Consider the following 12042-nt stretch of genomic DNA (forward strand, 5'->3'; position numbering starts at 1 on the left):
AGTGGTCAAACCTGCTATAGAACCTCTGCCATCTATAAAGCCTCATATAGCTCTATAAATGCTCTTATAGATGTTGGAAATTGTTGTGTGGCTGATAAACAAAAACTAACACAGACAGGATTTGAACTCTCAACCTGCTGGTCAGCTTGTGGGTGACTAAGCAACCTATAGCCACACATCACATTTATCCACTACACCATGAGAACTTATAAAATGTATTATACAGGTATTATATATTGACCTTTTATGGACTTAGGTTATTTTTATACTCATTGTCACCACTTATATTTAGATAAATCATTATTCTTATTTTTATAAATATCAAAGATAAACTACTATTTCACTAATACAGGATACATAATTGATTAATACTGTATGATTTATTAGCCCTTTTAAGCACCTTGAACTATATTATAGCTATGGCCTTTATAGCTGTAAGGACCGTTTTATTATTTTCCTATCTTCGTTATGTCTTGGTTCTCAAACGCTTTTCCCGTTACACCTCTGGCTCTAGGGCTAGAGGTATCCTTTGCCATCTTACTTCTCATAGCCCTCACAGGCTTTCTTAACCATCGCTACCACTTTATATCACAGATCAGAGACTGGACATCGCTTCCAGCTAGCCAGCACACTGGGTAGGGACTGGTAGTAGGCATCTCGCCAACCAGCTCCAAGCCCCAGTAAAGCCTGGTAATACTAATAACGCCTTATCTAGAATCGTACCTCATTATGAGGATACGGTTCCTGACCACGCGTGACAATCTTCTATTATTAGTACAAATCTCTCACCTGCTGATTAATCAAGTCAGAAGTCGTACGATAGTTACCTCCCCTTTTTCTTATTGGTTGATTAATCCCTCAGACCACTTTTCGTATATTCTCTTTTCGGTCTGAGGCACGGACAGTTCCCTATATAAAGCCGTACCTATTCATGTATAGCTCCTTAGCTTTCTATTACTGAATTTACCCGCTTTACTCCTCAACAAGAACCTTTGAAGCTTACCTCTTAAAAGTCCTCGACTCGCTGTATTCATTAGCGTCTGTTGACCTCAAGCTCATCGAACCCTTACTCCCTGCAAGTGCAGAAGGAGATAGGTTTAGTTCTTGTTATAGTTTATCGTTGCCTCACAAAATAGAAAGCTCACTCTACAATCCGTTCACAGCGCACCATCTCGCTCGAACCCATTATAGCCCTAATCTACCTTTTCCTTCATCCCTCGGACGTGTTGTCATTCACCGTCCTCCTACCCATCCAAAACAACCACTTGCCTTCTAGCTAAGCTAGCTAGTTGTCCTCTCCAACATTCCTACCCACCTCGAAGTAATACTCTTACTTGTTCTAGCTCAAGTCCTCACCCTAACTGTCGTCTTTGATCACTTCTACAATCGTCAAACTGTCGAACATCAGAGAGAGCCTAGTAACGGACGAAGAACGACGTTCACTCGAGGAATTCCACCGCGCCCTCAACAACCGAGACCTCCACGTTGCAGTACCTGTCAACGTTGCCACGAACCCCCAGCCTGCCCACAGCGACACAGAAACTGAGTACTACGAAGACTCATCAGCCGCCTCTTCCCCCGTTTCTGAACTAGAAGGACTAGTTCTAGCCGTCGACGATTTAGCATTCGAAATCTCCCAACTCCGTCAATACGTCGCGCTTACTCGAGTACGCATCGGCAGCTGCTCAAACCTGCTTTTGGGAATCCGATCAAGCGTCCAGAGAATTGTACAGGCTCAATTCGATACACCTAGAGCACCTATCGATCGAAGTCTACGAACAAAGAATTCTAGAACCCCCTCGTCGGAACGACAGTGAAGAAAGACGAGCCCTCAGACGACGAGCGGCAGAACATAAAACAGCTCTTCTCATACTATCCGACGGAATCTCCCCACGCATCTATCACCTCCCGAACTACGTCGAAACTCCCCAACTTGGGTTCTCACCAGAACAAGACGGGAGAGAAATCCACTACCTACTTCCCTGCGGAATCATCATCCACCGACGACCCTACTCCGCACCCTACCTAGAATTCCTTACGCCCTATCTCGAACCATCCAAAATTGACGTATACGTTACAGCGTCATTTAACCCTACCCCTCTTGAACTTCTTTTTACAAGAATTGGAATTTACGAAACCGATCTCATCAAATTCTATCGGGAAATACCATTCTTCTTCGACGTCCCCCTCACTCCCGAACAGAACGACGCCTTCAACACACGAGATTATCTTAAAACAGGAGTCCACGTATTAGTTGTCACCCCTTTCTGCCGCGACGCAATACGAAGGATAGTAGCCTGCATATCGCAATTTCGCAGATTAGTGTTTAAGATTGGACACGAGATCCTCGAAGGAAGGAATTGGGAAAGAGAACAAAGACAGATCAGGAACGTCTGTCGATTGTTCAGAGAATACCAAAACTACGGAAAAGAAGTTTTTGATTTAGTCATCCGCCACCCCACAGATCGTTTCATCGTTACCGAGATCAACACCGAGTTCTGGGGAGTATTTATTCGAGAAAACAACAGAGTCTACTCGCAGTACAAACCAGAGTACCATCTGACCCACGGAAATTTCTCTTATATTCCTCCCGTCTCCTCGTTAATCCAAGGAAACATTCTTATAGAAAGAACCCCCTCACCAGACGAAACAACCTCGAACTTGGACAGTAATTCTACCACTAGCTCACAGGTAGAAAGAGATTTGGAAGAAGAAGAAAATATTTTTGGATTTACTTCTAACGATTGGAGTGACGAGTTTGATTACGATTCGAACTAAATAAAACTCGTTTCAATCCTTCAAAGTGTTTTCCGAATATCGAAACCCAAGACCGTCCATAGAACCAGAGACTCCACCCAGACAAACCCTACCGCTACCGCCTACACGCCCACCTCCACCTCCAATTCCTCCAAAACCCTCATCCATGTCTAACCCCACGCAGTTACACGGCAAAGTAACACTCGCAGCAGAACCCTTCGAATTCAAAGGAGAAAAGGAACGATTCATAGCATGGCGCCAAGCACTACAGTTATACTTAACCGCCTACGCATCCTACTTTCCAGACGAGAAGACGAAGCTCATCTACCTCCTGTCCAAAATCAGCGACCAAGGAACGTCGACAGTAAAAGCTTGGAAAGAGAACGTGCTTACCAAAGCTCTCGACGCAACTACCCCCGTATGGCCGACTCTCTCGACCGTCCTAACCGATCTAGCCCAAGTATTCGGGAATCCAAACGAAAGATCACAGGCGGTAAACGAGATCGAGACATACAAACAGGAGAACAAGCATTGCGATGAATTCTTTAGCCATTTCACAACGCTCATGGACAAGGCCGGATATGACGCTACCACTCACTTTGACGTGATCAATCGTATTCTCAAAAAGAATCTTCACTCTCGAATCTGTGATTTCGTCATCATCCAGAGAGACCTACCGAAAACATTTGCTGAGTGGAAGACGCAAGCCTACGCATGGGAGGCACGGAGAGAAGAGTTTCAGCTAGACGAAAGACGAAAGAGAGAAGTCACGCAGCCGTCGCGACCTATCTATAAACAACAGACGTATACGCACCAGCATGTGCAACAGCCGCAGCCACAGCAGATGGCGAGACCCCAGACGAATCAGTATGCAAGAAGGTTCGAGGATCAACCTCAGAGAGGTGTATTCCCCGGACAAGGCGTACCCATGGATACAGACCGACAGAGTCGGTTCAGATTATGTTACGGATGTGGCCAGCCGGGTCATATCGCAAGGAACTGCCCTCTGAAGAAAGTTGCAGCTAGAGAAGCAACCACAACCCAGGAGGAGACGAAGACGAAGGATTTTCTCGAAGGTCAGGAGTAAGCACGGACTCTCTGACCAGTAAGCACGGTTCGGAAAATGTATTTGTAACTGATAAATCGAAACATGTTTCCCAAAACCTACGTGCCGAGAAATACGCTAAGCCACATTCAGCGGAATGGTTGGCTCGACGAATTAAAGACCAGAAAGAAGAAAGAGCCAAAGCATTGGTTCGGAACTGGGCCTCACCCCAGTGTTACCCACACATCACGACGGATACAATCAATTTACTCAAGCAACACAATGAAGAGTATATCGTAGAGCAGTTGAATGTGATCAAAGATTTCTCATCCCTCCCCCCATCTCATCAACGCAAACTCTCGCTACAATGCCAATTATCCACTATTGACGATCACCAGACGCATGTCATACCAGTTTTGATAGATTCAGGATGCACAGATTCTATCATTGACGAAGCCTTTGTTCGGCAACACAACATTTCCACAAAACCACTGCCAACTCGTGTCATTGTCTCAAACGCTGATGGAACCAAGAATCGCACTGGACCTTTGACGGAATATGTGACACTTCGCCTAACTGTGGCAGGTCGCACGGAATTAATGGACTTCCTGGTCACTGGACAGAGAGAGGCCAGAATTTTATTAGGACACGACTGGCTACGACGCACGAATCCCAACGTCAACTGGCAAACCAACACCATCACGTACCCTTCCGATGATACGGAGTATCACCCTGAAGACGGAGATAGAGTCATCGCTGTAGACTTACAGAGCAGGATTGACAAAATTTCCGTCGAAAGCAACGTATCTCAAACCAAAAGCCAACAGATTGCGGAAGAATCAGAACGAGCAAAGTCAACACTCACGTTCAGAGACGTCGTCCCCCCGTTTTATCATCATTTTGAGCCAGTATTCACAAAAGCGTCATTTGACAAACTACCCCCACGACGAGTCTGGGACCACGCAATTGAACTCCTACCAGAAGCCAAAGGTCTAGACTGTAAAACGTATCCACTTAACCGTGACGAACAGATTCATCTTGACGAATTCTTGAAAGAGAACCTAGAGACAGGGAGGATTAGAGTGTCAAAATCCCCTTACGCATCCCCGTTCTTCTTTATCAAGAAAAAAGACGGATCTCTCAGACCAGTACAAGACTATCGGAAACTCAACGCCCTTACGATCAAAAACCGATATACGTTACCCCTCATTTCAGAACTGATAAACCGACTTAAAGGAGCTAGATTCTTCACCAAGCTAGATGTCCGTTGGGGATATAATAATGTTCGAATCAAAGAAGGAGATGAGCATAAGGCCGCCTTCAGAACTAACAGAGGACTGTTCGAACCTCTGGTTATGTTCTTCGGACTCACGAACTCCCCAGCCACCTTTCAGACAATGATGGACCGACTCCTCCGAGACCTAATCAACGAAGGATCAGTTATCGTATACCTCGACGACATCATGATATTCACCGACTCATTAGAGGAACACAGGAAGATCGTATCAAAAGTTCTTCAGATACTCGCAGACAATCAATTATATCTCAAGCCAGAGAAATGCGAGTTTGAGAAGAAAGAAGTCGAATATCTGGGAATGATCATCTCCCATGATACGATTCGTATGGACCCGCTAAAAGTACAGGCAGTTGCAGAATGGCCGATACCACGAACCAAGAAGGAGTTACAGTCGTTCCTAGGGTTTTCGAACTTTTACAGACGATTCATCAGGGACTATGGAAAGATTGCCAAACCACTGACGATCCTCACCGGAAAGGTAGATTGGGAGTGGGCTGAAGACCAACAACGAGCGTTCGACGTTCTCAAAAAGACAATCACCACTTCGCCCACACTCGCAATCCCTAACGACGAAGATCCATTCAAAGTTGAATGCGACGCCTCCAACTACGCCACAGGAGCGGTGTTATCCCAGCAGCAAGAAGGGAAATGGAGACCGGTCGCATTCCTATCAAAGTCGATGAACCCTGCAGAGAGAAATTACGCTATCTGGGATAAAGAGATGCTAGCGGTAATGCATGCATTGGAAGAATGGCGACACCTCCTCATGGGAGCTAAACACCAGTTCACCATATTCACCGACCATCAGAACCTCACCTACTTCAGAGATCCCCAGAAAGTAAACAGACGACAAGCTAGGTGGATGGACACACTAGCGAGATACGATTTCAAGTTAGAGCATGTGAAAGGCTCGGCGAACACGAAAGCGGACCTACTTAGTCGAAGAGTAGACCATCCGAGAGGCGAGAGAGACAACGAAGGACAGGTCCTTCTACCTCAGCTCGCGGAAGCAAATATTTATACTATGGAGGACGTGTTAGAAGAACACTACCTGGACGAACTGCTAGCTTCGCAGCACAAACTAGACGATTACGTAGTAAGGAAGTTGAAAGAAGATCCAGAGGTTTGGAAGAAACGAGACGGAATTGTCTGGATAGGAAATGAGAAAGAAGACGAGTTGACGTTAGGATCCTTCAAAAACAAAATCTACGTACCCCAAGACCCAAAGTTGAGGGCACGTATTATCGAAGAAGAACATGACACGAGCCTCAGCGGACACCCAGGAGAAAGAAAGACGCACGAAGGAGTAAACCGATCATTCTGATGGCCTAGCCTCAGGAGAGATATCAGGAAATATGTCGCAGGATGCGAGATATGTCAGAGAACAAAGTCGCATCGTCAAAAACCGCATGCTCCCCTCCATCCAAATCCGATCCCTGACCGTCCTTGGCAGATAATCACGACGGATCTCATCGGAGCGTTACCAGAGTCAAACGGATACGACGCTATCCAGGTTTTTGTTGACAGATTCTCGAAAATGGCTCACTTCGTACCAACGCACGTTACTCTCGATTCGTTAGGCTACGCCAAACAACTACGAGATTCGGTCATACGACTACACGGCATCCCGGAAAAGATTATATCGGATAGAGGACCTCAATTCATGTCGAACTTCACCAAGGACTTCTATCAAACCCTTGGGATCGAACCCGGTCTGTCAACAGGTTACCATCCCCAAACTGACGGGCAGTCCGAACGAATCAATCAAGACCTGGAACATTACCTACGCACGTTCATTAATCACCGACAAGACGACTGGGCTGATTGGCTAGCCATTGCCGAGTTCACGTACAACAATCATCTTCACTCCGCCACCAATCAGACCCCCTTCTTTGTAAATTATGGTTCTCACCCTCGTAAAGGGACCGGTCAGAAGCCTTCAGGGCGCTCGCAAGCCGCCGAAGATTTCGCAACCTCTATGGCGAAACTACACGAACAAACTCGGCAATCATTATTACTCGCGAATCAAAACCTCAAAAAGTACTATGACCGGAAACGCACGGAAGCACGAGAATATCACAAAGGAGATAAGGTGTGGTTAGAGGGAACTCATATCTCCACCGATCGACCGATGAAGAAGTTAGATGACAAGCGATTTGGCCCATTTACGGTAAAGGCAAAGGTCGGCCCATCCGCTTATCTCCTTGACGTCCCTAGATCCTGGAAGGCGATCCATCCCGTATTCAACGAAATCCTCTTATCACCGTATCACACGCCGGAGTTCCCCAATCAACCTCGTACCTCGAAACCTCCGCCGATCCAAGTTGATGGCGCAGTCGAATACGAAGCCGAAGAAATCATCGCTTCTCGGCCCACTAAACTCAAAGGGGCTAAGCTCGATTACTTCGTCCATTGGAAGGGATACCCGATCACGGAGAGGACGTGGGAACCCGATCACCATTTAAAAAATTCCCCCTCGCTTATTGCCACCTTCCACCGCAAACACCCTGCCGCCCCACGTGTCATCGCCTCCGCCGCTTTACGATTTCGTCCTTACGAAAATTTCACTACTACAACCGAAAAACCCCGCCTTTTCGACTGGATCACAAACCGCTTCACGGACTGCGGCGCTAAGATTCTTGGGACAAGAATATAAAAGGGGGGGGTAATGTAAGGACCGTTTTATTATTTTCCTATCTTCGTTATGTCTTGGTTCTCAAACGCTTTTCCCGTTACACCTCTGGCTCTAGGGCTAGAGGTATCCTTTGCCATCTTACTTCTCATAGCCCTCACAGGCTTTCTTAACCATCGCTACCACTTTATATCACAGATCAGAGACTGGACATCGCTTCCAGCTAGCCAGCACACTGGGTAGGGACTGGTAGTAGGCATCTCGCCAACCAGCTCCAAGCCCCAGTAAAGCCTGGTAATACTAATAACGCCTTATCTAGAATCGTACCTCATTATGAGGATACGGTTCCTGACCACGCGTGACAATCTTCTATTATTAGTACAAATCTCTCACCTGCTGATTAATCAAGTCAGAAGTCGTACGATAGTTACCTCCCCTTTTTCTTATTGGTTGATTAATCCCTCAGACCACTTTTCGTATATTCTCTTTTCGGTCTGAGGCACGGACAGTTCCCTATATAAAGCCGTACCTATTCATGTATAGCTCCTTAGCTTTCTATTACTGAATTTACCCGCTTTACTCCTCAACAAGAACCTTTGAAGCTTACCTCTTAAAAGTCCTCGACTCGCTGTATTCATTAGCGTCTGTTGACCTCAAGCTCATCGAACCCTTACTCCCTGCAAGTGCAGAAGGAGATAGGTTTAGTTCTTGTTATAGTTTATCGTTGCCTCACAATAGCTATAGGAGCTATATAGGCTGCTATAGGCTATAAGAGCACTTATAGTACCTTGCCTATAATAATTTACTTGACTCCAAACACTTCTGGCCTTTTTCTATTATTAAACAAGTTTATTAGATTAATCCAGAGTTTGAGGAAATTATAGATACTTCTCCCCTTGGTTAAAATTTTGCCTGCTACTGTGCTATAAGAGCTATAAGAGTTATGATTGCACTGATAGTACTATAGTTTCTATGAATGCATTTATATATATAGGTGGTGGCTATATAGTGCTATATAGCAAAAGGGTTTTTCCTGATGCTGTGCATGCGCAATCTCGTCTCGGAGGAATTGGTGGGGGTCATCTAGATCTATAGTGTATTCTCAAGCTCTAGCAGAAGTGAGGTCGCATTCCGGATGCACAGAGGTGATAGCCCTTGTTTGCAAAGAAGGGGGATACCCCTGTAGCTGTAACAACCCAGAGTTTGTATACTTTTTTGTATACTCTGGCGCACAACTCAGACAAAGCTGTAAAGGTAGTGAGGGGAGGTGGTTACCCTTAGGATAGGACCGAGTTAGTTGTGGGTAAACAACAGGAGGACTCGCTGAGGAGTCTCCTGGATCTATTGGGTATTTATATTACTACAGGTTATTTGTACATGTGTACTATACAGTTGATGGAAGCAGTGGCTGATGATGTCATGGGGCACAGCCCGTGTGACCAGCTCCACTGTGTGAGAGTTTTGTAGCTATAAATAAAGAAAAGCAGTGCAGCGCAAGAAAAGGGGAGTTTGAACAAAGGAAAGTGCCACATGGCACAGTGTGTGAAAACTATAGAAGAAAGTTATAGAGGAAAGGAATGAAATTTAAAGGTCCAAAAATTGTGTTATTGTAACACTACCCCCCTTCTAAGGCTCGACTTCCAGGCTCGACCAAATGTTAGAGGTAGTAGTTAAATTTTTGGGCATAGGTTGAAAAAGGGAATTAAAAAGGTTCGAATTCATGCCTCTAAGCTTCCTTGGAGCTGAGGGATTCTTAGAATAAAATTCACGAACAGCATTGCGGAGGTATTGCTTCAATTCCTGATTGAGCCTCTCTGTTTGTCCATCAGTCTGCGGATGGAACACCATTGATAATACAGGTTTGATGCCCAGCATCCGGCATAACTCTTTTGTAAATTTGCTAGCGAATTGCGGTCCCCTATCGGAGATAACCATTTCTGGCAATCCATGGATAGACCATACTAAATCATTAAATAGATCTGCCGTACCAGCGGTGGTAATGGTTTTGTTGGTGGGGATGAACACCACTTCTTTGGAGAAGCGATCTACTACCACCATTACTGAATCATACCCATTTGATTCGGGTAGATCTGTTGTGAAATCAACCAATATATCCTGCCAAGGACCAGCTGGTATTGGATTTGGCATAAGTTTACCGGCCGGCGGTTGATGCAAATTCTTTGCTATGGCACATCTCAGACAGGATTTTACATACTCCTGTACGTCTTTGACCATGTCAGGCCACATGTAGTTTTTGGAGATCAACTCCATCGTTCGTTGCCACCCAGGGTGCCCAGCCACTGGAGTATTGTGATGTCTATCTATTGCCTTGATCCTTGCGGACTCAGGCACATAGATTTTGTCTCTAAAATGGAAGAGCCCATCTTCCCATAAATAGTTTTCATTGCCATCAAGGTGTGCCTTCTCTTCTGAGGAGATGTTTTTCTTGAAGACTTCCAGAAGATCGGAATCCTGCCTGATTCTAACATTGGCAACCCTTGATTGATCTATCAGGGTGACACCTTTGTTGTCATCTTCAATGCCATTGGCATGATCCTCTCTTCTGGATAAAGTGTCTGCTTTCCCCATAGAACTTCCAGGCTTATGAATTAATTTATAATTAAACCTAGACAAGTACACCGCATAGCGGGCCTGTCTCCGGTTCAAGTCTCGAGCCATCATAAAGTACTCCAGATTTTTACGATCGGTCCAAATTTCAGATTGGTGTCTAGCACCTTCTAAGTAGTGCCGCCAGTGCTCTAGAGCTCTAATGATGGCCAGCATCTCCTTATCATAAATTTGATAGTTGCGCTCTGTGGGCGACAAACTATGTGATAAATAGGCACAAGGCCTCCAAAGATCATCAGGGCATTTAATTGATAGAACAGCCCCAGTAGCAAAATTAGAAGAGTCAGTTTCTAGCCTGAACTCTTTGTCTAATTCTGGAAATGCTAATATGGGTGCTGTTGTAAATGCCTGTTTAAGCTTATCAAAAGCTTCTTGTTCTTTGGCGCCCCAGTGCCAAACAATGTACTTTTTAGTGAGATCATTTAACTGTCTCATTATTTTCGTGAAGTTTTCAACAAATCTTCAATAGAAGTTGCCTAAGCCAAGGAGGGCCCTAACTCCTTTGACGCGAGTAGGTTCTGGCCAATCCAATATAGCTTGAACTTTCTCAGGGTCCATCCTGATTCCGTTCTTGCCAATTATCATACTAAGGAAATCTACTTCCTTCACTTGAAAGTTAGATTTTTCGGGTTTGACAAATAGGTCCTGTTCCTGTAAGTGTCAAAGGACTTCTTGCACGATCCTGTCATGCTCAGCCTCATTGTCTGACTTCGTGAATATTAATAAATTGTCAATGTAAATGACAAAAGATCTTGTTCATCATGCTCTGGAAGGTCACTGGTGAATTGGTCAGCCCGAAGAACATAACAAGGGGTTCGAAGGATCCTCGGTGGCACGTAAATGTGGCCTTTCAAGCATCTTTTTCTTTGATGTGTACATTATTGTACCCCCATCTGAGATCCATCTTTGTTAAGATCTTGGCACCAGCCAACTTGTCTACTAGCTGACTGATCAAAGGCAGCGGATACGCATTTTTAACCGTGTACTCATTCAAGTAACGATAGTCTATAATCATGCGCTTCTTGTCATCCTTTTTAGGAATGAAAAACACAGGGGATGCCATAAGGTTTTTGGAAGGTCTGATGTAACCTTTCCTAAGCTGTTCGTCTATGAAACTAGAAACCTCGTCTCTTTCTGGAGCAGAGAGGGGAATCATGTGTCCCTTTCTAGGTTTGAAGGTGTCCTTCAAATCTATAGCATAGTCCCATGGTTTAGCCTCTGGGAAGCGCTCTGATCTGTGTTTTGAAAAGACTTTCCAGAAGTCATGGTACTTGGGAGGTACCAGCCTCTTAATCTCTTCCTCGGGTTTTACCTCATCATCGTCATCGTCAATCTTTTCTAGGGATCTGAGCTCATAAATGTGACCAGCATTTATCCTTTCATCAAGCTCAGTTTGACGGACATGACTTGGCTTACCCAAGTCATCACACTCCTGAGGGCAACGTGACAATGTGACAACCCCTGTCTGCCAGTCAATCTCAGGATTGTGTTTAAATAGCCAGGTCCAGCCTAGGATTAAATTAATCTTCCCTAGTTGGGTAGCTTCGGCGGTGACTCGTTCTCTGTGTCCCTGGTACTCAACAACAAAAGAACATTTGTGCGTAATGCAGCTACCCGCATTAAGCGTACCGTCAACGTTATAGACGGGAATAGATACATCTAATTTTACAAGGGGGAGTCCAA

General features: G+C 45.1%; 2 protein-coding genes across 2 annotated transcripts; both read left to right on the forward strand.

Annotated features, from left to right (window-relative positions):
* Positions 1 to 3563: 3563 nt before the first annotated feature.
* Positions 3564 to 3913, forward strand: SERLADRAFT_389381 (uncharacterized protein; the record flags this gene model as incomplete). Its single annotated transcript, XM_007318293.1, has 1 exon — positions 3564 to 3913. A coding segment is annotated over one exon (182 nt), but the record flags the coding sequence as incomplete, so codon positions are not given.
* A 3846-nt stretch (positions 3914 to 7759) lies between these two features.
* Positions 7760 to 8295, forward strand: SERLADRAFT_389384 (uncharacterized protein; the record flags this gene model as incomplete). Its single annotated transcript, XM_007318294.1, has 1 exon — positions 7760 to 8295. The coding sequence occupies one exon, from the start codon at positions 7804 to 7806 to the stop codon at positions 7972 to 7974; it is 171 nt and encodes a 56-aa protein (XP_007318356.1).
* Positions 8296 to 12042: the final 3747 nt, after the last annotated feature.

Source organism: Serpula lacrymans, assembly GCF_000218685.1.
Source record: "Serpula lacrymans var. lacrymans S7.9 unplaced genomic scaffold SERLAscaffold_7, whole genome shotgun sequence".
NCBI lineage: Eukaryota > Fungi > Basidiomycota > Agaricomycetes > Boletales > Serpulaceae > Serpula > Serpula lacrymans.